The sequence below is a fragment of the Drosophila nasuta genome, chromosome 2R (assembly GCF_023558535.2).
Source record: "Drosophila nasuta strain 15112-1781.00 chromosome 2R, ASM2355853v1, whole genome shotgun sequence".
Classification (NCBI taxonomy): domain Eukaryota; kingdom Metazoa; phylum Arthropoda; class Insecta; order Diptera; family Drosophilidae; genus Drosophila; species Drosophila nasuta.
The window spans coordinates 14,094,496-14,121,025 of NC_083456.1; the positions used below are offsets into that span (position 1 = coordinate 14,094,496).

The 26,530-nt window shown below is 41.5% G+C and overlaps 3 protein-coding genes across 4 annotated transcripts; all 3 read right to left on the reverse strand.

The window, feature by feature from the left end:
* Nucleotides 1-14,555: 14,555 nt before the first annotated feature.
* Nucleotides 14,556-16,193, reverse strand: LOC132785070 (CAAX prenyl protease 1 homolog). Its single transcript, XM_060791044.1, has one exon. The coding sequence runs from the start codon at nucleotides 16,079-16,081 to the stop codon at nucleotides 14,621-14,623; it is 1,461 nt and encodes a 486-aa protein (XP_060647027.1). The 5' UTR covers nucleotides 16,082-16,193; the 3' UTR covers nucleotides 14,556-14,620.
* A 1,569-nt stretch (nucleotides 16,194-17,762) lies between these two features.
* Nucleotides 17,763-24,104, reverse strand: LOC132784452 (ATP-dependent RNA helicase p62). 2 transcript variants are annotated; one of them, XM_060790078.1, is made up of 5 exons: nucleotides 23,626-24,104; nucleotides 20,941-22,047; nucleotides 20,631-20,869; nucleotides 18,268-18,446; nucleotides 17,763-18,204 (listed from the first exon to the last, which is right to left on the reverse strand). In XM_060790078.1, the coding sequence occupies exons 1-5, from the start codon at nucleotides 24,087-24,089 to the stop codon at nucleotides 17,983-17,985; spliced, it is 2,211 nt and encodes a 736-aa protein (XP_060646061.1). In that variant the 5' UTR covers nucleotides 24,090-24,104; the 3' UTR covers nucleotides 17,763-17,982. The 2 variants fall into 2 exon arrangements, 1 of the variants encoding a protein (XP_060646061.1); XR_009632248.1 differs by lacking the exon at nucleotides 17,763-18,204 and adding an exon at nucleotides 18,774-20,091 and having other exon boundaries at nucleotides 18,267-18,446; nucleotides 23,626-24,062.
* A 611-nt stretch (nucleotides 24,105-24,715) lies between these two features.
* Nucleotides 24,716-25,886, reverse strand: LOC132785664 (hatching enzyme 1.2). The gene is made up of 2 exons (XM_060791861.1): nucleotides 25,630-25,886; nucleotides 24,716-25,565 (listed from the first exon to the last, which is right to left on the reverse strand). The coding sequence occupies exons 1-2, from the start codon at nucleotides 25,775-25,777 to the stop codon at nucleotides 24,760-24,762; spliced, it is 954 nt and encodes a 317-aa protein (XP_060647844.1). The 5' UTR covers nucleotides 25,778-25,886; the 3' UTR covers nucleotides 24,716-24,759.
* Between the last annotated feature and the right edge of the window lie 644 nt (nucleotides 25,887-26,530).

A 26,530-nucleotide genomic window follows, 5' to 3' on the forward strand; every position in this document is an offset into this window, starting at 1 on the left:
CAAGTACGCTTTAGAAATGTGCCATTATAACTACAAGTATATGAACTGGAACTGCCAAATGCCCCCCGACCACTCCATCACCATCGTAGCCCCGCCCCCTTTGCTGCATCTATCACTCTCCCTTTTACTGCAACTAAAAGTATAATGTTGATGTTAGTAAGAGTAATCGAGGCCATTACATGATTAGTATAAAACCTAGGGTCGTTTTTCCTATTTGCAAAATATTAACTTTTGAGACCCATTCAACTCGCATTAAACTAACATCAAGCGTATTTCCATTTTTGTGCCTTACTCGTTTTAAATATATGTAAATTATTGTTAATTATTGTTATTGCCATAAATACAGCAAGTGCGTATAATTGACCGATTTGGACTGATTCTGATTACTTGGTAATTGGATGCAAATGCAGGTGAATTGCGGGGCGGGTTGCTGAAAATTTAAATACAATCGCTCTCATCTTTATGCATGACCCATAAAATTGGTCATAAATGCATAAAATGGCATGCCATTAAAAATTAATTAAGGGAAAAATATACAGCACACATACGCAAATTTATTACAGTTTTGATATTGAATTCAACAACAGCAACAGCAACAGCAACAAATGTTGTGAGTGAGCCGAGTGATAAATAACATTTCGTTTGCAGCAGCAATAAATGCATTAAAAGTCATTTAATATTTTGCCAAACGTTCAAAAATGTTAAACGGGTTTTAAAATATACAAAAAGTATATATAATAAACGCATCGACAAGTGGCAAACGCTTAAGTAAAATGGGGCTAGCGACATTTGAGGATCCCATTCCATCGACCTCCCGCCGTTGGCAATGTCATTGATATTCATGAGCCCTGGGCGTTTGAACTTGACAGTGATTAAGATTTGACTGTCCTAACCAAAACACCAAAAGCGAAAAAAAAAATTCCAAACCAAATAACAAAATGAATACCAAAAATATAATAATAAAAAGAGAGCAACACAACCAAATACAAAAAAAAAGAAAGAAAAGGCTGCTGGTATTCGCTTTACAAATGTAAATTAGACCGCCATTTTTTGCGCTGTGTGCCAGAGATATTTTAATTTAGTCTGTGAAAATGACACGGCCACAAACAAAAAGGCGAAGCGGGCTGTGATGTTTGCCCTTTGTTTTGTTAGCCCAGCCAAGCATCTGGGCCAGGCCATCTTTGGCTTGGCCCTTTTTCGTTTTCGGTTTTCGTTTTTGCATTTTGGCTGTGGTGATTTTCAAGTCAAAAGCGCGGCGGCTACATCAAAAGGGTTTGGCAGCGTGGAGTCAGGCGTGGGTATGGAAATTTTTCAGCTGTCGAATTTTTATGCGAAAATGTCAAGCGGCTAGCAACACAACACAAAACTGAAAAAATGTAATAAAACCCAAATAAAAGGCAAATGACGGCAATTTAATGGTTCAGTCGCGAAAACAATAGTGTTGTTTTTGTTTTTATTGTTGTTGTTGTTGGTGGAGGTGGTGGTGGTGGGTTGCTGTGCTTGTTGTGGCTAAGAGAAATGTGAAATGTGTAATGTGTTTTTGAAAGCCAAAGTTGGCTCCTGCTGCTGTTGGCTACCTATGAAGTTTTTTATCTGCAAGCTGCAGCTGCTCTGAAAGTTGTCGTTGTTGTTACTGCTGCTGCTGCAGCGGGCAGTGCAAAAGTAAACTTTAATTATAGCTGGACAGCACAGTGTTCCTAATGAATGCTCTACTCCTCTCGCCCTGCCACCTGCCATGCCTTGCCTTGCCTTGCAGTGGACCCCAAAGTGTGCTCTGCGCACTTGCTGCGATTTCTATTTGCCAGAATTTGCCTTATTAAAACTTTTCGTCAACTTGAGAGCGAGAGCGAGCGAGAGTCTGGCGATCCATTTGGTCTTTAAGCTTGGCTGTTGCCATAGCCACTGCGCTTTGGTCTTATGTAGTATTTATATATTTATTTGCATGACAACAGCAGCAGCAAGCCAAAAATTTAATTAGATTTAAATTCTTGGATGTCTAATGTGCCGCTTGACGTTCTTTTCTTCTTTTTTTATGCTTTCTCTCTCTCTCTTTTCACACACACTTTGTTTCTCTCTCTCTTTACAGATATATATTTTTTTTGCTGCACGGAAATTTGTCTTTACAAGTTTTTGGCGTTGCCAGCCCAGAAATTGTTTAATTAAAAGTTTTGTGCCGCTCTTGTTGTGCTTTTTATGAACACGCTCTCAGTTTCGTTTTACTTTAATTTTTGTTCACTTGGTTGTTTTTTTTTTTTGCTTTGCCATTCATCCTGCAACACTTAAACACAACAAACACTGCAACCCGAAAGTAGGCAAACTAAAAATGATTTAATTAATTTGACTCGACTCGACTCGACGCGGCATGCCACGCCGTGGCACGTTGCGATGGACGTCGTCGCGTTGTCTTTTTGGTAGTGAACCTATTAATATTATTAAATACCTTTTCATTGAGCTGCTGCTACGAACGAGGCCTTTTGTGCTTATTAATAGGCAGCCATTCAAGTTAAAAGTGCTTAGATTTTAATTAAATAAAAAAATACACATCAAAGTATATTGTTCAGTTTTTTAATTAATAATTAATAATTCCAGATCGTTCAGCCAGACGAAGCTTAAACACAAATTGTGTGGAAATCCACTTTAACATGACACAATAATTCGGAGGACTTTACAAATTTTCTTTGGGTATTGCAAGCAAATCAACGATAAATTGCAGCAATAGATATTGGATTGTATTTGATCCCTCAAAAGACTCAACAACTGGCTGCTGGTTGTTGAGTGGCAGACAAAGGCCTAGACAATATATTTGCCTTTTATACGGAGCATTCAGAGTACGCAATTAAAACGTAAAACCAATCAACAAATTCCATACTCTCGTTGCTCTCTCGGTGCAAAGCGAGAAAAACCAGGCAGCGGTATAGACTGATAATGCCAAGGATACATTCACACACATGCAACAAAAAACCGTGTGCATGTGTGTGAATATATGTATGTATGTACATATGTAGCAAAGTAGCAATAAAAAGTATTGGACAATTGGAAAAACCGAAGCCGACTGGACCACAGAGCCACAGCACAAAACTTTTCCAGTCATCTTCATCTCAGGTTGACACCCAGTTGGCTCTCGAATATGCCGGAAAACCTGTGCGAATACGAAACTGATACAAAAACCCCAACGAAGAAAAGAGAGAATGAGCGAATCGGGTGCACAAACAAATTAGTAAAAGGAGCAACACAAATAAGAAAACAAGATGGAACCGATGTCACCAAAAAGCTGACGAATTCCAAATTCACTTACTGTAATATTTATTTATTATGCTAGAATATTAATGCTGTTCAGAATGATGTGGTGAAATATAATTTTCTAAAAGAAAATATTTGCTGTCTTACAATTGAGATTGATTGCTGCAAAATAATAAATATTGCCTAGAAAATATTGAAAAACAATTTGACTCATTTATTTTGCATTTTTTGATAATTCAAATCGAAAAATACTTCGACCTGATGCAAGAGTATTGTTCGACCAAATAAAACTCTTATTCATTGGCACTGTGGGCGTCATGGAGTGTTGGCGTATTGGCTGCCTGACTGCCTGGCTGGTTGGCTAACTGGCGTGGGTTGCTGCTGCTGTGCGACTGCTTTTCAAATGTGCCAAAGTTAATTAAGATCGAAATCAATATTGGCCCTTTAGCTAAAAGCATCAAACAATCCAACCAGTACAGCACAGCACAGCAAGCCATGGCCAAAGTGTCCAGCGTTCGTTTCAACAGCGCCGAGGGGCATCAACAACGTGCAACGTGCCTCAACCCCAACACCAACAGCAAGTAGCAACAACAAAAAGGAAAGTGTCAAAGTATACGAAGTAAAGTTCTGACTGCTAACGAAATAATTTCAGATATTTTGTGTTGCTAATTCGAATGCGGCGCAACTTCGCCTCGAAGAAGCCTTGAACGCATGTGCGCATCTTTGATTTGGTTTGGGCACGACCTCCAGCTCCAACTCGAATTTGAGGCCGAGACTATCTGGGTCGGGGTTCCTACCGATAGCCATCACAACTCAACTATGTAATTTAATTTGCCTAAAGTTCGCTAGCAGCCTTTCTATTCGAATTTTTTGGTGGGGGCTTTTAGTTATCTGAAGCGCGCATTACATAAGTAAGTAGTATGTATTTTCCGGCCAAGTCCGGCCGAGAATCCTTTTGTACTCTCCTAATTATATAAGAACTTTTCTATTAAGTATAAAAATAAACTTTCTATATTCTACTCTCACTTTGTATATTCTCTCTCAGTCAGCTCGTTGTACTTTTTGAAAGAGGCTTTCTTTTTTTTTGCAGTCATTTGATCATTTCGATATCGTTCGTGTGTCGCGTTGTTTATCGCAATGCAACCACATTGAATGCTGTCTGGTCTGGACAGAGTACAGTGATTTAATAAACCTTTTAATCGCCACATAATTCCGGTACATGTGTTAAATCTGTTAGCTAAATGCTTTTTACGAACATAAATTGGCGATTTGTTGCGTTTGTTGCGGCGTCTGGCATTAACATAATCCTGGCGATAATTGAAAAACACGTTTGTGACCATGTTAATGTTCAGAAAACAATTTACGTTAATAACAATAACGTTTTCGGCTTTCGCGTTATTGCTATTTAATGAACAACACAACACAGCACAACAACAGCAGACCAGAAGTGTTGAGCAACTCACAGCAACAACAACAACAACACACGCTGTGGTACAAGTATGTTTTTGGCCCGATAAGCAATGGCCCAAACATTGTTGCAGTCCATTCTCCATCTCCCGCTTTCCCTCTCGGCCAGAACAGAACATTGTTGTTTGGCTAGCTGACTGGCTGGCTTATAAAGATACTCGCTCACCGATAGGCCAGTGTGCCCCAAGTGTGCGGAAGACACAGAGAGAGAGAGAGAGAGAGAGAGGAAAAAGTTGCATTAAGCGCGGCAGCTTATCAGGCTTTTCGCTTATGCCAAAGCGAGCAGCATCGTAAAGCATGCGAAGAACCCTTCTTCATGTCCCGTTTATGTCTGGCAAATCAAAATTAATGGCTAACCATAACCGCCGAGCACAAAGTTGCACTAAAGTCTCAAGCCGCCAATGCAGTTGATATAATTAGAGCACGCGGACGGACGCCGGATGGTTGGGACGCTGTGGACACCGTCTCATAAAATGCTCAATAGACAGCTTGAAATGTGTTGCCCGAATTGTGACTTGGCTGGGACTAGGTCGAGCTCAAGCTGCGCTGGCTTCGCTCGCTTCTCTGGCTGCTCTGGCTGCTGTTGCCACCACGTATTTAGCCGCCGTGAGCCAGAAATAAAATTAAAAGTTTGTGTAACCCGGCACAGAAAGCCAAACACCCAAACACCACCTACCACGTAAGCCTTCTCGCAGTACTCAACCCAGTTGCTTAAATGCATAAAATTTGATATTTTATGTGGAGTTGCTACCTCGCAGCGTTTATGTTGTGCCAACAACAACAACCACAACAAATGAAATAGCAGCAACAGCTTTGCGTTGGGCGTGCGCAATCTCTGCGCCATGATCCTATTTCTGTCCCGGGTGCCTTGGCCCCCCATATCCCGTGACAATTGCAACCGGAAACGCACATAAATGTTGGCAACTAACTCGATTGTTGTTGTTGTTGTTGTTGCTGGCGTTGCATGCTACTGCGGCTGCTGCTGCTGCTGCTGTAAAATATGGCAACAACATTATTGCTGCTGTTTGTTGTTTGCAATCGCGTAAGTGAGTGGCAAAAAATTGAGAATGTAACCAGATAGCCAGACTAAGTGAGAGTATTTCACATGTGTCGACCAAAACTTGTCGTTGTGTTAGTTGTTTTGTTTTGTTTTTTTTCAAAATCCCAAGCACAGACTGTCTCCGCACAGTCTATGATTGCTGCATGTGTCGCACACAAGTACCGCGGGGCATTAAATACAATTTTGTAGCTCCCAACAATCCAACGAGTAATGTGGCACAACATTTTTGATTACTTTACAATGTGCCAATAATCATAAGCGAGTTAATTGGTAGCACATAAACAACAATCCGACAACAACTCGTGCTCGAGAGGCCATCAAATAATTGCAACAGTTCATTAAAATGGCGAAATGTGCATAATTTTCGAATTAAAATTCAAAAGTTTGCGATGCCAAAATAATGAACTTGCCGCACACACAATCTGTTGCCAATAGCCAAAAAGTCATAAATTTTAAATGCAACAACAACAGTAACAGCAACAAGAGCAATAAACAAACTGAACGTATGGCCAAAGTGTTGAGAGCCAAGAAAATGATTCCTTTTGTTGTTCTTGTTGCTGACGACTTTTGATTTGTTTTTTTTTTTTTTTTTCGCTTTGCTTTCGGTTTTGGAAAATATTTCTGTGGAATTGCGGCTTGCATTGTTGTAGCGACTGCTGCTTTATGAGCAGGCCAGGAAGAAAAAAAAAGCCTTGGGCTTCGCGGGTGGCGTCGCTTTTCTACCAATCATAACAATAATCATAACGGCAACAACTTTGCGCCAAAAGTGCCAAAAACATTCGCCATCGCCTTCCCTTTCAAACGGCGTCGTCAGCGGCTGCTGTTGCAATAATTTTCAAATTTTCATTTGCCGTTGCGCCTCGAAAGCACAAAACACACAGATGTTGCTCTCTTGTTGCCTGAAAAGTCTCAAGGCGGCGTCGCCCCGAAAATATGGTCACAGTTATGTACACAATCCTCGCTACTCCTCCCGCCTTTTTTCCACCTCCGAAATCGCGAACACACAACTGAAAAGCGATTTTTCTTTTATGCCGAATTTTGTGAATTATGTGGCAGCAATTGTATTTCGGGGTTCGATTTTTTGCTTCTTTGCAGCACGTCTTTCTTTTGGTGTTGAATGCCTCGCCTGAAGGCTAGTAAAAGAAGAGAGAGAGAGAGGGAGAGGGAGAGAGAAATACGTTGAGTGAGAGCGAAAGTGTCAAGTGTTGCAATGTGGCGCATAATTAAGTCGGCCAAGGCGTTGCGGTAATTGGTTTATTATGTAAGCTGGTTTTAGGTAAGCAACCATTAGCTTGGCCAATTGTTAAGCCTCTGGGCCTCAGCAACCAAAAAGGATAATGAGCTAAACCAATTGGCCTTCGCTCTTGCCCCAACTCTTAAGAAGGAGCGCCGTTGCATTCCATATGTGAAAAGTCATTGTATTATATTTAGTTTTTGTGTTGATCAATGGACAAAGATGACTTTTGTTTTCTTCTGATTAATCATCAATTAGTTGGCTACGTTGTTTTATTTAGATTCTCTTGGTCATATTTATTTTCAATTACATTTTCCAATGCCGTTTCACTATTTGAACTGAATATATTTTCATAGCAAAGAGCAATTGGGGAAGGGAATTCTTTTTAGATTCCATTTCTATTGCTGCTGCTGCTTCTGTTGTTGCTGCTGCTGCTGCTGCATGCATCTTTCATCCTTCGGTCTGCTGTATGTTTTATTACATGCCAAACATTTTTCATATTTTCCGCATTACTTGCATTTATGTATGAAGCCTCAGCCAAGCACACACACCAATACACACACAATGTTATCTTAGCGCTTCCGGCTGAAAGCATTTCTTAGCACTCTCTCTCTTTCTCACTCTCTCGCATAGACAGCGACAACATATAGTATCTATCTATCTCACTATCTGTGCACTCGCTTTCTCTCCTTTTCTATCTTTTTGCATTCTTCTGGTATCATCAATGAATGGGCAACGTGACCACCAAGTTGTCTTGGAAAATGGTCAAAAAATAAATGGATGATTGAATGAAAACCCCGCCAGCTGGCAAAAGGCGAAAACTCAAGCAAAAAACTCAAGCAACAACAACAAAAAAAGTGGCCAACAGCAAAAGGCCAAGTCATCGTCTTTAAAACCAATGTTGGCAGCGCCAATTTCCGGCTCTGCTCTGCAGCATCTTGCTGCTCAGCAGCCTCGGCAATGCATTGACTGGCTAGCTGGCTGACTGGCTGGTTGGCTGGCTGGCTGGCTGCTTGGCAATAGTTATGTGCCACTAGCCATGGCCATGGCAACGTCTTGCATTCATTGTCGCTCTTCGTCCCCCCTCTTGCCACAATAAGCTTAAAATTTGTATGCCCCGCTTTGCTTCAAGTCCACTTACACACACACACACACACACACACACACACACACACACATACTTGTCTGCCCCAATTTGCTGTGCATTCTTCGCTCGGACTTCGTATCGAGCTCTGCTTTATTAAATTTTCGGCCCTTTCGCAACCGTGGCAACCGACCAAAGGAAAACGAGGAAAACTTCAAGTCAATTGCTAAATGTTCACCACTAAATTTTAAACTGCGCCAATTTTGTGCGTCTCCAGCTAAGGGAAAACAAAAGGAAAGCAACAAAAATGCAAAGTTCACAAAGGCAATGCGAAGAATAGCAAAAAGGCAAATTCAACAAGAGAGAGAGAGATCTCGGTCTCATAATTATGCCTGTTTCTGTTGCCTCTATTACATGCATACATAAATATTTTCATATTTTCTATTTTATTATATTTTTTTTATTTTGCTGTACTTGTTGTCTGTGCTTTACTTATAAATATTTTTCGTTTTTTTTTGTTGTTATGTAGCTCGTTGTCATCTCGTTTGGCGTTGCCTGCGCTTGAGCTTGGCCTGCAACGCGCCTTCGGGGATAATTGAAATTGTTTGCGCAATTTTACACTCGAAAGGCTAATGGAGTAGTCGACCGAGTCGACTGGCCGACTCAACTGAAGCGAGGCCAGCAAAGCCAACAAGTCAGCCAGCCAGCCATTCAGCCAGTTAGTCAGTTAGCCAGTTAGTCAGTCAGCCAGTCTGTGTGGCAATGAGGCAGTTAGCCAATGGCAGCTCGTGGTTTCGGTTAGCTTGCAGCATGCTGGACGGAATCCGATGATTCACAAAGTGAAGTCAGCTCAAGGCTGACTGACGACTGTGTGCCGCCAGAAGTTGCCAATGAAATGTTTTGGTAAATTGAATTTGTGCATAACAAATGCAAAACAGATCTAGATCACTCTCATTTCTTTTGCGGCCTGCTTACTTAATTAAATTGCAAACTATTTGCGTGCATATTAAAATATAGAAATCTAGAAAATGCCATCAACAAGCTAGTTTTTTTCTTTCTAAAATGACATGAGAACAGTAATTGCAAATATTCCTCATTTACTGGCACACAAATGGAGAAAGTTTGTGGTTAAGTGAAAGCATGTGTTTTGATTGGAATGCAATTAAAATTCCTTTGGCTTAAGGTAGTAGACGAGTCGTGTCATCATCACACTCCTTCTAGAAAAAATAAAACACTGCGTCGTGTCCTTGGCCCATGACAGCTGCTTGAAGTTGGCAATGTGCGACTGTGATGTGGCATGGGGCGAAGCCATTTGAATATTAGAAGTGCTTTCACACCTCCAACAGCAAGCAGAGACAGTCAGTCCTTGGGTCCTTTATTTTGTTGTGTTTTTTTTTTATTTATTTTGTTGTTGTTTGTGCACGCATGACGCCTGCAAATAAAACAGAAATTACAGCTCATTAGAAAAATGAAACAAAAATGTAAATAAAAAAAAGGCGAAGCGAAGCGAAGGCAAAAAGCATTCAGCTGCGGGGCACAAGCAGGAGTAGTAAAAGCAAACAGCAGGCGGGCGCAAAAAGGATTCAACAACAGGATATGGTAAAGGCAGACGACGAGTGAAAAATGTAAATAAAATATTGCACAATGTATGGGTGGAACAATTTTGTGGGGCAGACGAAGGAGCTGGCAGACAGGCGGGCAGGCACTTGAGCACGTTGTCAAGTGTGTCAGGGTGTTGCAGATTGTGAGAGTGTGTTTGTGTGTGTGTGTGTGTGTCTGTCTGCCAACAACAGCAAGAGGATGAGCTGAATCTGAAGCAGGGAGCAGGAGCTGAAGGAACAACAACTGTAGCAGGACACATTATGCGTCGTTTAAATAGCAATAAATCTTGCATAAAAGCGCGCCAGCGTCCAGAATGGGAGGATGGCAAACGATGGCAACTTGGCTGCAACTTTAATATGAAAATCTGTTGGCCACGACTAACGACGACAACGACGCAGAGTTCTGCGCATATTTGCAACGCTAATTTAGCAGCAAGTCAGCAGATTGTGCACGGATCAGAGCGAAACAAGCAAAGGCAAGCTGGCAATCCGGCAATCCGGCAAACTGGCAATCTGACAAGGCAACAGCAAGGCCATCAAGTCATCAGCCGCGCACCATTAAAACTTGAAAGAAAATTAACTTGACCAAGAAGTCGCAGCAGAAGACGCATCAAATTGAATTCACCGCCCGCTCGCTGGCTCGCTCGCTTCAAGCTGTCCGGCATCAATATTGACTCAAAAGGGATCAGGGCTAAATGTTGCACGCAACGGCCACGGCAACGCCAACGCCAACGCCATCCATCTTACTTAATGTCAACTGCAGCTAGCCGAGAGTCGTTGTGTTGCCTGCCTGCTAGCACTTGCCTCATTATGCGATGACAAAGGCACAACTAGTATTAAGCGCAAAATATTACAGAAGCAGCAGCAGAACTTTCACGCTTTTATGATTTGCTAACGACATGAGCTTCGTCCAGGCGTTTGGCTGTTTAAAAATCAATTTCGTTACCGCATGTGCAGCCCCGTGGTGCATGCCACGCGACGCCATGCCACTTCATGCAATATGCTCCTTCAATTCCACCATCTCCTCCCCCGCTGGTGCCACACGCAGTCTTCTGTTTATATTCTTGTCATGTCACTGACTGCAACAACGTTGCCATCGCCCATCGCCGCCCAGCGACATCAACACAACAAAAGCCAATAGCCGTCAACGTGCCGTTGGGGCTCATATACCCAGCAGATCTGCCCCCATCCCCAACTCCCTCCATCGAAGGGGGAGACCCCAAGCGAACCCTAGCCAGACTCTAGGCAAACGTCACGCCAGCCAAGCAGTCAAGCAGCCAGGCAGCCAGCCAGCAAGCAAGTCTTTGTGTATACGCCGGCTGGTGGCATGCGTCAGGTGTGCCATTTTAATAAATTATGCATCCTGCTAAATGCTTAAACAATTGAATTTTATATTTACATAATATGTAATATGCTGTGACATCATTATGCTACGGAGAAGAGCCCCAACTCTGATGCTTTATTGAATTATCTTTGGTGCTGAGTGGCATCCCAAATATGACGCAAAATGCTACAAGATTGAGTCTTAAAGCGACTGACGATGGTTAAAGACGGTCGCTGTTAGTGTTTTATTGTTTAACCCTTGCTCTAAGTTGTTAGAATTTAAATCATAGATAGATGGGGAAATATCTTATTTAATAAGTGAAATATTCGTATTCACATTTGTATATAATGAGGAAATAAATAACATATTCTATGCAACACATTTGCATTATATATTGGATATCATTAACATATTGAAATGCAAACTATGAATAATTTAAAACAGGATCTATTTCACTCTCATTGATTCTAATAAAGTCATCACTTCATTTCTCTAATACAAAGTGCAAATATTTATGCATGTTATGTTTTAATTGTAAATATGATTATTACAGATATAACGTATACGCCACATGGCTTAAAGCGTGCCAGTTAATTATATTCATTTCGAATAGAATAAAATAATATACAGGACAATCCAATAACCAACTCCTTAAATTTAAACAATAAATACAAATAATTACCCTTCAAACGAACTTATGCTTCTTGCTTATATAACGTATACGACACATTTTTCGAAATACACACTATATACAATTAAATAATATTTATTTATAATCAAATTAAATTAATTGATTCCTGAACTACAAACGGCATTACGTTAAAAATGAACGACAATTTATAAAACGTATTAATATGTATAATATACTATAATTAGAAAAACATATTTTAGATATTGCAATGTAGCGTAACATTGCTTAAACTGGTTAAATAAATTAAATTTAATTGCTGTATTTGTAAATTGGCCACAATTTCAATAAAATTCTCAAGCAATTAAATTAAAAATCTACATTTGTAAGACATATTAAGTTAATATTACTAAGATATAACGTATACGCAACTTTGTTCGCAACGGACAAGCTAATTATATTTAATTTAATTCCTTGCATTTCAGCATTACTTGGATTTCGTTCTTATCTGATTATGCTTTGATACAAGCTATAAATGCAAACTGCAAATCCCTCAATTCAGTGAAGCCACCCAAAAAATAATTATGCTTGAAGTTTATGCGTCTAGCAGATAACATACGAATATAACGTATACGCCACTTTGTTAAACACGTAGGCGCAGTGTTGGCAAGCGGAAGACAAGCTGTCGGGGAGGACAGCAACACACATGCACACACACACACAGTGTGCACAGTCAGATGACTGACTGAGCACATTTATGGCAAAGTGCTTAATTACAACAAAGCGCCACGTGACTGCCACATGTGTGTAAGTGGAGAGGAATGTGATGGGAGGGAGAAGGATGGGGAGCAATGGCATGCGTCTAATCAAAACTTTTATTTGCATGAAATTAAATTCAAGCAATTGCACTTAATTTGCCAAACAGGCGGCCAAAGCAGGCGGCGGGCGATGCTAAATAAACAGGGGAGAACGCTCAAAATATATAAAAGAAAAGATTTACGCAGAGCATTCAAGAACGCAAGAACGAAAGCGAAAGTGAAACGAAACGAACAAAAAAACAACGAAATTAAAAAGCAAAAGGACGCGTGGGAAAGGGACAGAAGAATGCCGAAAAGACCAAAACGGAGATGGGAGACCAAAAATTATGAGCACGCTGGAGAAATCTAAGAAGCTCCCAGTTGCTGGGGCGAGCCGGGCACTGGGCGTGGCATACAGCAATACAGCAGTACAACAGCCGCAGCCTTTTGAAGTGTGCACAGCAACAACGCACACACACACACACACACACGCGTACACGCTTAAGCATACACGCACTCTAGACGCCCATAAATAAAGTATTTGATGTGCATGAAGTTAATGTCTTATTATGCCCAAGTTGTCAAAAACAAGCGGCCCTCATTCCAAGAAGCAGCAGCAGCAGCGGTATCGTTCCAAAGTAGTTAAACGCTCGCTTCCATCCTGGTTGTTAAAGCTCTGTGTGTTTGTGTGTGTGTGTGTGTGTGTGCGGGCGTTGAGAGGTGTATGTGTGTGTGTGTTTGTGTTGGATTTTATTAACTTGAACGCAATACTCACGATGGGCTGCTTGGATGAGCTCTGATTTTGGTTAAAGAGCAACCCGCGCCTGCTTAATGATAACAAACTCAGCACAAGTGATAACGCGTCAAATTACCAAAGCGTCTCCAGCTGCACATATCAAAATGCGAGGGGCGAAGCGTGGGGGCGTGCCACGGATAGGTTTCCAGTGGCGTTGCGGGTGCTGTAAATACAATCAATGAATTTCAACTGGTTGTCTTGGCATCCCATAAACCCGGCCACTCATTTACTTCTTACTTTCTTCCCTTTATTTTTTTGTTTTTTTGTATTTGGGAAGCAATTGTCAGATTGCATGCGAGTGTGTCTACAAGTGTATACTTACGTCTGCGTATGTGTGCGTGGGTGCGCGTATGTGTGTGAGTGGTGAAAACGAAATTAGGCAAATTTAATGAATTTATGCTGGTGGCGTCTCTTTTGTAATCTGAGTGCGCGCGCAGCGATGTAAGTGACCTGCTTAGTCCTCGGTTAAGTGGCTTCGCTTCTAGGCATGCCACAGTCAGTGCAGAGAGAAGGAAACTGAAAGGGGGGCACAATGAGGATTTTCTGCGAATGAGAATGCCATCTAGATATGTCTGTGTTTGCGTCGGTGTTGGTGTGTGTGCAGTGAGGAGGTTTGCGGACTAACAGCAATTTGCCAGCAGTTGGCTTCGGTGGAAATGCTATAAACGGGATAAGTGTGTGTGCCACACATACACTCATACACACACATACACATTCTAATGTTCTGTGGCTGCTTAATGCCGTTCCAAGAGACATTAACTCGGATAACATTTGTGGCTGCGTTGAGTAGTATAATGATTGAGTTGTGATCACCTTTTAAGACACAACATTTTCCAATAAACATTTCATGTATCAATCATAATGAACTCACGATAAGTTTACGATTTCCCAGAAAAGAATGAAATTGAATCATACTATTAAATTAATTGTGCTTAAAATGGGAAGCTAAATTTCATTTATCACCTAGATAGAACATATATTATTTCTTTTGATTTCGCAATAATGACAATTTGAAAATAAAACACAAATCTAATAATTTAGGGAATACTTTCAAAAAACATTGATTTAAATTTGTTATTAAATCTTGTTGAAAACAACGCAAAATAATCACTCAAAACAAAATTCTAAATTTCTTAAAAGCAACTCCCTCTAAAAAGAATAGAATTGTAACAAAATAATTTTTATGTATAAAAAATATAAACTAAACTATAAAACATTTAATAATGGTTGTAATAGAAAATTTTATTACTGTAAATAATGAATATTTAACTAAACACATATGAACAGAAAACAAAGATAGTTAAAAATTGTTAATTACATTTTAAATAAACAGTTTATAAAATCAAAAAATCATTCACTTAATAACAATTTTCTTATATCTTTGATATTCTAGACATTATTGACGTTCTGCAAGCGCAGCAGATGCTTGATACGTTGCAGCGGCGATGGCTTCATGCGATGCCACATGAGATACCAAGGATCCACATAGGGAAACACACGATTATCGATAACTAGTTTGAGCAGTGCCGAAATGAACGCTGAACTATATCCAATTTTATGAGTGTAAGCATCCGCAATAAACTCAAAGCGACGCATAAAGTAAAAGACAATCCAGTTGGTGATGGTCAAATACAGTGGCATCACATACTTATAGACCAGCCAATAACCAATGATTGGTGGATAGAAGTTCTGAGGAAATCCCGCTGCCTCATACAACACCGTGTGCCTGTAGCAGGTGCCGAATAAAATGAGATAGATGAGCAACGTGGCATGTGCCAAAAGGAAGGTGATCCAAGCATGTTTATAGCGCCAATGAGAGAGCTGATGGGCTACATAGGCCACCACCTGATCATCCTTAAGACCCCGACCCACGTCGTCGGGATGCAATTCGGACTCTGGTCGGCCTTGATTAAACAAGAGGTTCTCGAGTATGACCACATGTTTGGTACACCAACAGCCAAAGGCAAAGACTGTCTCGTTTACGGTCTGAAATGTGCGTAAAACGTAAACGCGGTCGGGCGGAAACTTGAATTGCTTCAGCACATCGGAGAGCGCATTGCTTAAAGCACCGGCTGGCAATTTGCTTCGCTTGCCTACACACCACATTCCATACAGATTGCAAACCAGCAAGGGGATCAGCGTCGTAACGAACAGGAAGCCCCAAATCCAAAGACTAAAGTACGTGCCGCCTTTCTCTTCGATTATCAAGAACACTAAAGTGAGTGGAAAAAGTCCCACCTGCAGCAGCACCACAAGCAGCGTGAAGGAGCACAGCAGTCCCACCAAAGGAATCGATTTGTCGTCACTCACTTCGTAGAAGGTGACCAGCACCAATTTGGTGTAGAATACCTGCGGCAGGCCACGCAGCATCATGTAGCAGGAAAAGAGACTGACATAGGCCAGACTCTGCCACACCAGATCGTCCACGATGCTGTAGCAGGTGATGATGGCGCGCCAGAGAAATGGAAGAACACCAAAGTACAACTCGATGCAACTGAATATCGCATCGAAAAGATACGACATTAGTTTCTGCTCCACGTTGAAGCTCTCTTCAGCTCTGGCCGCACGAAAGTCATCTGCGGTTAATGTTGCCTGCATTTGCCTTGGCACAGTCTTCGTCCACTGGCAGAGACGCAATTGTCGCCAGCAAAGATACATATGGAATAGGTTGCGTACTACGCACATCAAGACCAGAAGATGTCGCAGAAACACAGGATCATTCAGGCTGAGGGCGTCTGGCACCATTCGAAATCCAATGCCCGTGTACACAATCTCCATCGGTTGACTTTGCATCGGGTATTGATACAAGGAATATCCCGAGTTACCACCCATCTTTGAGTTACCACCCATCTTTGCAAGCGAGTTAAAGAGTCTCAGATTAAAGGGACTTTATTTCGAAAAGCTATTTCAGAGTTTACTTTTCTAGTTGTGCTCGAATGTACAGTACTTTTAAATAGCTTATAATATCTACAGATTGCATAACAAAACATACATACTATATGATATGCTAATGCAGACAAATAAATCAATAACATCAAAAATCTCTTAAATTCATTTCTTACCTTATTATCCTTTTCAACATTTTTAACCAATAAAATAAATAAAATATTATTTTTATTTTATTTATCAAGTTTTTCCATGACTTATAATAAAATCATTTTTTGTTTATGAAATCAGATAAATCAGAATTTCTTATATTGTTTTCTATAATTGACAATGGACTTAAAACATAAAATGAAGCTTATGTTTTTAATTGAAATACTCTATCTAAGTATAGGTGAACGAGATATATAAGTGGAAATCCTTTTGAGGTAACATATAGTTATTCAAATTATAAAACAATTGTGAATTCCTTCTTTCTCAGTCCAATCGCAAAACTTGACATTGTTTAATATAGACATTGACAATACTCCATTGTGCTGCTGGGGTCCGTCTAATGGTCCACAAATCATGTCACCAGCAGACTTATTACCAACGTTTATCGACGTAATGGGGTAAGATGTGCAGTCACCGCCAGCCACAATACAAAACTTGTCATTCGAATTTTTGAACGTCTTGCGAAAAATGACCACCAAGTAACCCAGACTCTCAAACTCTTTGTCTACTAGGGGCAATGTCGAAAGTGAATTGGCTTCATTGCGTCTAAATGTGGTGTCCAACATCGACAGTTGCCGCCAGCGACAACCAAGCAAGTTTCTTATCTGGGGCGACTTTTGCCGCCGCCTTCACCTTCCCCTCTAGTCCTTCCCATTGAAATTGAACTGACACTTTTCACGAAGGCTAAGAGTTACATTTAATGATGTCTGCAGAAATATTTTCTGTCAGCCCATTCAGCCTCACCATATTTAAGCCCCATTGATGCCATGACGCTCCACTGGCGCGTTAGAACCTCTAATGGTTAAGTGATGTTTGTTGTAACTCCCATGGTATGTGCTATGCCAGCCAGACAGAAAGTCAATGGCTTTAAATTTTAATTGAAACTTGCGACATGTCCTTGATTGAAAATGAAAAAAGAGTCATGGTTTTGTTCATTGTAGGTATACACTCATTTATTTTCCAAAATATTAAATAAAAGGTGAGAAATTCTCTCCTTGCAAGTACACACAGATTTCTTTTGTATTATGAGTATAGTTTAGTTTGTTTTTTTGTTGTTGTTGTGCCATAAAAAGTTATCCAAAAGTAAATTGAAGAGTTTTCAAACAAAGACCCACAAAGTCTTTCTTTTGCCAGCCTTTGCTCGTTGTCACCATCATCATCATTATTATGTTTAAAGGGAACGACAGGAATGATCCTTTGCTCTTTATAATTTAGCCGTTTCTTTTTTTCGCTTACACACGACGCGCTTCGATTCAGCTTCGGCATTTGTTTTAAGTGATATATATTGTATTAAATTAAAAGGATTATCACATCATATTTAAAAAATTGAATTGCGATCTAGTAAACAGTGATTTTTGTTTTTTGATATATAGATTTTAGTGTGGTTAATTGCTGCTGTGGAAAAAACAGCGTCAAATAATTTACAATTACAATCTGATAACATAAAATGCTATGTTGAAAATTGATGGTAGTTTTTTTTTTTGTTTGTTTTTTGAGTTGAAAATACATATAACCTGTAATGGGTTCTGATGTCTTTCAAATTGATGAAAGTTGTACGAAAACTTAATTGTACAATGACTTAAATTAACTTATAAAACTAGCGTCGCTTCTTTTGCTATTCAAATTAACTGATTCTAAGTAGGTTTTGGGTTAGCTTAATCGAAGCGCGTGTGTCTACCGCCGCCCTCTCCGCCATTTCTGTTGCCAAAGCCACCGCCATCGCCGCCTCCAAAGCCGCGACCGTTGCTCAGGCTGCCCTTCTTGAAGCCGCCGCCGCCAAAGCGACCGCCACCACCACCACCTCCATACCGGGAGCGTCCGCCGCCACCGTCGTAACGTGAGTTGCGGGCAAGATTCTCCAGGGCGGGATTGATTTCCTGCAATTAAGAAAATCAATTAATAAATATAATCAACTTTTAGTAGCGTTAAATAACTCATACTTGGTTAGCCTCTCTCAGCACATCAACCAGAGCCTTGGCCTGCTTGGCATTGTTTTTCGTGAAGAAGGCGAAGGATGTGCCTTTGGTATTTGAACGTCCTGTGCGTCCAATGCGATGGATATAGTCCTCGCTGTTTTGTGGGTAGTCAAAGTTGATAACATACTTGATGCCATCGACGTCTGCATGTGGGAATAGAGAGTAAATATAGGTTAATACTTGATACTTAATATAAATCAACTTATTATAATCTCAAGAACAGTTTTTCAAATTGCCAAATGGTTTTTTTCTTTGCTTTGTGCTCGTTGCAACAATTTTTAGCGTTTTTCCGAGATGTTTTACACTTTGAACACACTTGTCTTTTTTGATTCGCTTTTAAATAGTTTATATTGATATTTTTGTATTTTTTTTTTTATATAGATTTGTTGTTTGGTTTTGTTTTGGGGTATTGTATTGTATTGCTTATTTTTTTTTACGAAAAAAAGAAAATGTTTCAAAATGTACGTTACCTTCTTGGTGCTACAAATTGTTTCACTCAATTTCTCTCAATCAAAATCTCAAAGTTATGTGACGCCGCACAGCTCGTGATCCAAACTCTCCCCAAATGGTCGCATGGCGAAGCGAGCGCGGCGAGAGTTTGTTGCATTGAGCCGCGTGCGCCTGCCTCATCTGAACTCGACTCGACTCATTTAGATCTGAGGGGGGCCCAGGCCAACCGATATAACCGCATCCTCCTCCGCTCAGAAAGGGTGGAGGCGCGATTCATTTGTCGACCAGAGAACTTTTTAAGCAAGCGGCGTGTGTCCAGGATCAGTTGCCACCGACAATTACGACGGGCGATGGCGGCGCAGGCAGACGGGCGGGCAATGGGCGTGTCGGCCCAATTGGTAGCTAGGCACTCAGCATCAGCAGCAGCAGCAGCGACGGCGGCGACGACGACGCCGACGATGATATCGATACGGTTACGACGACCACTAACACGAACCATGATGACCAGTAGCATCTGCTTCTTGAACCCACACACAGCTCTTGATCGAAAGCGTCCTCTGCTCCACATGCAACTCTTCTCAGCGTGCTTGGCGTGTGGTTGTGGCATAGCATGTGTGGGCGTGTGTGTGGTTGTGTTTCGTGTGCATGTGTGTGGACAGATGTTGTGGGTGGTGCGCCGCGCATTGTGCTTCCTCGGGTTAACGCGCTCTGGGCAAGGATTACATTGAACCGCCCGCTGAATTGGTTTTTTGTGTGCTTTTTGTTGCTGTTGCTGCCTGGCTGAAGTTTGTTGTTGTGTGCTTAGCAACCGGCCGGCCGACCGACGATGTCAGCCTCCCAAGTTAGAGAGATGGTTTTTTGCCTGCTTTGTAGCGCCGCCTTCAACTTTTTTGGCTTTGATGCCGTCTTGTGACAAAACGTGACTTTGACCGTTTGCTTGTTTGTTTGCAGGTTGATTTGGTTGGTTGGTTGGTTTTTCGGTTTGGTTTCGATTTACTGTACAACACAATATTGAATGCTCTCTTTCTCAATTAGAAGTGCAGAGGCCACGTATGATGCATGATGTTGGGGATTTGTTAATCTCGTCTCGTATGCGAATTTCGTTTACGTTGATCGCGCGTCCGTGCGGCAGCCAAGCGAACACGACTCGATCATGTCAACTGTATACTGTATATGTATATACCTTTTGCTCTTGATAAACTTCAACACATTTATCATTCATTCATTTAGTCAGTTTACTTTTAGAAGCAAAAGTCGCTCAAGTTACGAGTACAGGTATTATTGGAACTTGTCGATTGTCTTTTATCATCCTCCCCATCATACTACAATAAACGGCCTCTGTAAACGAGAAAGAAACGGAGTGGGAAGAGACAAGAGAGAAAGAGGCAGAGAGAGACACACACACAAGACAAACGTGTGCAACAATATACAAAAGTTACATTAATTTTTTTTCGTTTTTTTCAGGGTGGGCCGGGTCGGGAAGGGGTGCAAGGGTTGGGGCGGGGTAGGAATAAAAATTGATGTTGATTATTAAAGTTTGGCTTTTTGGACTTACGACTAAAAACTGTTTTTTTTTTTCTGTATTATATTATTTTGTAACTGGTTTCGCACACGCTAATTTGTTCTTTACAACTAAATGCGGATGAGGTCGGGGATGGTAATTTGTATCTAGGGATGTAAATGTGTGTATAGGTGGATGTGATTATGTGTGTGAGTTACGTGCGTGTTAAGCAATGTTTATGGTATGAGAGAGAAATCCGAGTGTCTCTATTAGATGTGTGTTTGTGTGTGCTAATGGCAACAAGGTCTAAGCCACCGCATCAACAACTACTTATAAAAGTATTTAAAGGGCAGGGGATCGTCTAGCTGAAACTTACCCAAACCACGAGCAGCCACATCGGTGGCCACGAGAATGTTGGACTTGCCCGAGCGGAACTCGCGTAAAACAAAGTCACGCTCTGACTGTGATTTGTCGCCGTGAATGGCGCCACAGCGAACACCGAAGCTGCGAATGAAACGCACCAAGTTGTCCACGCGACGTTTTGTCTCAACGAATATGATGATTTTGCCGGGATTCTCGCTGGTGTCATAAATGTCCGAAAGCAGCGTCTTCAATCTGTGGCAAGATAAAGTATAATAATTAATAAAAATTCATTTTGGAAATAATTCACTAATAATTTCACTTACTTGTCTTCCTTACTGAATTCATCGCACACATCGACCACTTGGCGAATGTTGTGATTGGCTGAAAGCTCCAGCGAGCCAATGTTGATCTGAATATAGTTGCCCAGGAAATCCTCGGCCAGTTGTTTCACCTCCTTGGGCCAGGTGGCACTCCACATGAGCGTCTGACGATCGGGACGAATCTGTGACACAATCTTGCGAATCTGGGGCTCGAAACCCATGTCCAACATGCGATCGGCCTCATCCAACACCAGGTAGGTGCAACGCTTCAGATTCGTGGAGCCCGCCGAGAGGAAATCAATGAGGCGACCGGGTGTGGCAATCACAATCTCACAGCCACGCTGCAGATCACGCATTTGACCGCCCTTCGGAGCGCCGCCAAAGACGCAAGTGTTGCGCACATACGACGACGAACCGAACTCAGTGGCCACCTGCTGGATCTGTTGGGCCAGCTCGCGAGTCGGCGCCAGCACCAATGCGATGGGTCCATCGCCACGCTGCAGCGGCTGCTGGTTGTTGATGTGCACAATCGCGGGCAGAATGTAGCCCAGTGTCTTGCCTGAACCAGTCTTGGCAATGCCCACAAAATTGGCACCACTCATGGCAATTGGCCAGCCCTGTGCCTGGATGGGTGTTGGCGACTTGTAGCCCTGTCGACGAATCTCCTTTACCACATAGTCGGGCAGATAAGCCTCCGAGAAGTCCTGAATGGGATTGGCCGCCTGGCCGCGCACTGTGATCTCGTGTTCATCGCGATAGCGTTGCACCTCGTACGGCGAACGGTTAGCGACAGTGGGATGCTCCTGATAGAAGTTCTTCTTGAACGGTGTCAAATTGGAGAAGTCCACGGGGCGCATAGGCAAATCTTGGCTGTTGCCGCCACCGCGACGATCACCACCGAAGCCGCCGCCACCACCGCCAAAACGACCGCCACCGCCGCGATCATCGCGACGTTTTTCAATGCGACCATTGCGAACACCGTGGTAGTCACCGCCACCGCCGCCAAAGCGACCTCCACCGCCACCGCCTCCTCCGCCGCCACCACGACGATCGTCATCGCGGTCGCGTCCGCCACGTGAGCCGGAACCAAAGTCGCGGTCGTGAGGTGCCCTGTTAAAAAATGAAGAAAATGCGAAATATAAAATTAATTGTTCATACAAGATAGTTCATAAATACAATGCATATAAATTAAGTTATACAATAAGCTCATCACCAAATATTCAAATAACAGATAATTGCATAATATTTTAAAGTATATTTTCAATTTAATTGTGGATAAAATTTAAATTGACAGCTAAGCGCGCACCTTGATCTTCGACGCATGCTGTTCGTTGGGCTAACGAATTGCAACTGACTGGCAACGCCAAACAAGCTGACAATCAAAGCGGATGGAGAACGCTAAGGAGGGAGGGAGATGGCAATACAACCGCAATAAACTTAAATAAAACTAATTGCGTGTTAAGGAAATTAAATAAATTTCGAATAATGCAAACAGTAAGGCAAATTTGATTGACAGCAACATGCAATGGCAACATATATCTCCAATGTAAACATACACTCACACACATATTTAAAGAGAATAAATCCGCCCCACAATTGCTCAAGCTAAACAACTCGGCACCTGGCAGTGGCAGCCAAAACACAAATGTTACAGCTCTGACATTAATCAATTATACATACAAATGTATATATTGTATATCTGTACTCTTAATGTGAGAAAGAGTGCAGCCCATAAAATAGCTTGCCAGCTAGCGAAAACAACAACAAAAATTGGGTTGTTCCTCCCTTTATTTTTGGTAGGTAGCAGCAGAAGCAGCAACAGACACGCTAACTTGGCCAACTGACAGAATGAAACGCTGAACGTTTTATTAGACAGCAAATGTCTTGCCTTCAGTTCGACCACCACACGCTTGCTGCCTCTCTCCCGCTCACATACACACACACATACATAGGCATCTGTATGTGTGCTTGTCTCTCTCTACCTGTCGCGCTTTGACATGCAAAAAAGGCAAATCGTGCGCAAACACGACACACGACATACAGTCAACGGGCGGACAGACTCTCATAATCAATTGGCGTCATTTGACATTTTAAACTAACAAAATGCTGCAGCCAGACAAAGACAGAGCACCCACAAAACCCAGGCAAAATCGTGGGCGAAGCACAAACTATGCTACAAACTGTTATACGTAGTATACACGAGGCGACCGAAGAAGCACGCGAAAATGCCGCCAAGCAAATACATATACATACAAACACACACATGTAGCTGCACGCTGTGTCTGCGTGTTCGTGTTTAGGGCATACAGACAAATTAAAATGCTATAAAAAAGCAAACGAAGTAAAGACACGTTTCACAAATCAAGCCAATTCTTTTTATGACGTACGCTGTAGTTCCCCTCCCCCTCTTTTCATTTTATTAGTTGTTACAACAACATCGATAACAGAAAAAGTAAGAAATTAACCCCACAACGTTTGTGTTTTATGCTTTCTCTTCTTCGTCGTTTGTAACTCTCCATTAATTACTCATCTTTGTGCTGTTTTCAAGGCATACAGAAATTTACGAATGCTGAGCTCAAAGCGTAGGCAAGAAAATGGCGACGGAAAAAAACCAACTACACAAAATCACACACACACACGCGCGCTTAAATCTAATAATTTGTTTTTTATTTTCTTTGCTTTACTTACATTATTCCTTCAATTTTGATTTCCTCTGAATTGTCTTCTGGGTCAATAAAAAGCGATTTCCTCGTGCTTCTTCTGGACACAGTAGTCTGCCTGTCTGCTGGGAATGGCTCGTTGTTGCTGACTGCTTTAGACGTTTCGAGTCGAGTCGACGACAAATGAAACGCACGCTGTGTCTGTAACTGCTGTGAAGAGCAACTAAGTAATATTCTAGATGTTGCTGACTCCTTGTTCTTAAGCCGGCTCCCTTGGAACTGTTGTGGTTGTTCTCCGCAGTACAAAGCAAAACTGCTACTGCTGGTTGTTCTGTTGGTCAAGCAAAAAAGAAAATGGCGACGTTGCGTTATACATTTTTCCACGCTGCTGTTGCTGCTTGGTGAAATCAATAAGTTCCGCCAGCTGCAAATGGGCTGCTGTACAGCCATTTCGTATGATTTTCGCGACACATATTGCACTAGTTTTAACATTATTAACTTAAATAACAATACTTTTGTAAATAATTTAATTTTTTTTACTAAATATTACACAAAACTCGTGCAGTCTAATGCGCGCGTGTTCTTACCTAACCTCGTCCAAAGTGGAAATGAACCAGTACTGCGAGACTTCAAGTTCAATTCAAAATATATATTATTTAATACCATAAAATCTGGTTACACTCCATAATTGTGTGTTGGTATTCTGTGCCAATGTGTCTATTGGTATACCGGTTTGAATAGATTGTTGCTTGGTTATATAAAAATATAAACAATTGGAAGGTACTCTTAAACCTAATTAAAAATAAAAATAAAAGAAGTTAAAATTCAAAAATACAAACATGTTATTGATAATGAAATTTTATTCAACCACTTGTTAGTATTTTGGTTCTCACAACAATGGTAAATACCAGGACTGGTCACACTATAAATAAAAATATACCAGCGACTTTCTACATACATGTGCGCTTTGAACGACAGTTGGCGCCATCTTTCGGAAGCAAAACAAACAAATCAAATATACCGCGCATGGAAGATTGACAACGCTTAGCGATCTGGCAACTCCCACACATTGTGAAAGGCGAAAGTAACGATTGTTTTGACATATAATTTATTAATTTAGTAAATCAATATGATTCAAATAACAATAAATACGACATACCACCTACAAACCAAGTAAGTGACAAAAGCTTTTGTACATTTTGGCGCGTCTTCCCTCCAAACAGCCATACAAGTCGTTAATCTTGAGACAATCAATTTTACTGATCGTCTTTCGCTGTCCAATTCGCACACCCGGCTGCAGCGGCGTCATTGTCGGTTTCTCGCCCTTCTTCTTGCTAAAATAGAATTCGCCGTAATGCATCACCGAATTGTAATCGTAATCGAATGTGTATTTGCCGCGTTTCCGCGACACGAGCTTGAAATTTTTCTTAAATCGCGGCACAATATTGTCCCAGTGTATTTTGACATAATTATCACGATCAGCGCGCGACTGTTCGTGATAAATGCCAATCGCATGCATCAGCTCATGCATAATGCGTCCCTCGCTGCTAAAGCAATGCGCACTCGTTTCATCCGGTCGCTGCAGCGCCACAACCTGCTCCCCACCCCGTTTGCCAACATAGGACCAACAGCCTTGGGGCCCCTCCTCGGGCGGTTCGATCAGCAGATAATCCTCCACCTCACCATCGTAGGGCACAAATCGTATGCAGGTGAGTGAATTAAATGTTTTCAAAGCGCGTACAATCGCATCCCGTTCCTGGTCTACGTATCGCGGACTGATCTCGAAGGGAATCGTGCCATTTGGCCACAGACGTTTGGGATGTCGCATGGGATTCACGCCCAGGCGGAGGGAGATGTAGGTGTAGGGATCTATAGCGATGTCGCCCTGAAAGAGGCGTGGCATCGTCTCGGGATCATCGATGCCCAGATCATCGTTGCCAATATCCGGTCCAAAGGGATCGTATTCGTCTGCAAGCGAGATAACGAATCTTAAGATTGGATTGCTATTGAGAAGACGTAGATTTGATCTAACCTGATGTCAGACTGGTGAATTCGTGCTCAAATAAATCCACTCCAGCCGGATAATGGGGATGACTTTCTCTGCCGGATGGCGGTAAACTTAGCACTGTATTGGCCAAGATCGATAGCAATATCAGAGGCCATCTTAATAGTTTGCACATTATAAATAGTTTCAATTTAATCAAGTGTTATAATAGATTTTGAATTTGCTTTGCGTTTAGAGCGTGTTTTTTATCCACTACGCCATGTCGAGAAAAACCGAACCGAATCGCTGCACATAAAAACGTCAACTAAACCCGCTAACAAGTAACAGCTAAAGTGGCAGCGGTTTATTTTCTGAGAGCGACTATCGTCTTACATTGCGACTTGGTTAGCTTGTATTTAATTTATGCAAAATGTGCGAAAATGAAAACTAAATAAATGTTGGTCATGATGGCAGATGGAGATGGAGGTGGAAGTGGAGGTGGAAGTAGAGTCGAGTTGGTATCGATGTCGTTATCGCTGTTGTTGTCGCTGTCGAATCTAACAGCTGCTCCATCGATCGCGTCGACTGTGCGCTCACATGTCCCACTGGGCGCTCTCGTAATTTAATGCCGCAATGGAAAAAAGCGATGAGCAAGTGAATGGCCCACGTTTCTTATACTCTTCTATTGAGCATAACTGAATGAGCAGTTCATTTGCGCGTCTATTTGAAATATATTATTTTAATAATAATCTATTTTGTTTTTTGATGAAGAGTAATATATACATATACTTATATATCAATTTCCTTATATATTTTTCTTTATTTTTTTTCTTAGAAATTGCTATATCAACCTATATTTATTGTTATATATTTATATATAATACTAAATATATATACTTATATTTATTGTTGATAAGATAAATAATTTGATTGAAAATGCATTCAAATT

What these genes read in the sequence shown, in the direction of transcription:
- LOC132785070 (XM_060791044.1), bottom strand. Translation starts at nt 16,081, where the DNA reads ATGGGTGGTAACTCAAAGATGGGTGGTAACTCGGGATATTCCTTGTAT.
- LOC132784452 (XM_060790078.1), bottom strand. Translation starts at nt 24,089, where the DNA reads ATGTTAAAACTAGTGCAATATGTGTCGCGAAAATCATACGAAATGGCT. An exon ending in ATCAAAATTGAAGGAATAAT is followed by an intron (nt 22,048 to 23,625) that starts GTAAGTAAAGCA and finishes ATTTTTTAACAG; the next exon opens with GGCACCTCACGACCGCGACT. An exon ending in TGCTGAGAGAGGCTAACCAA is followed by an intron (nt 18,205 to 18,267) that starts GTATGAGTTATT and finishes TCTTAATTGCAG; the next exon opens with GAAATCAATCCCGCCCTGGA.
- LOC132785664 (XM_060791861.1), bottom strand. Translation starts at nt 25,777, where the DNA reads ATGTGCAAACTATTAAGATGGCCTCTGATATTGCTATCGATCTTGGCC. An exon ending in ATTCACCAGTCTGACATCAG is followed by an intron (nt 25,566 to 25,629) that starts GTTAGATCAAAT and finishes TCTCGCTTGCAG; the next exon opens with ACGAATACGATCCCTTTGGA.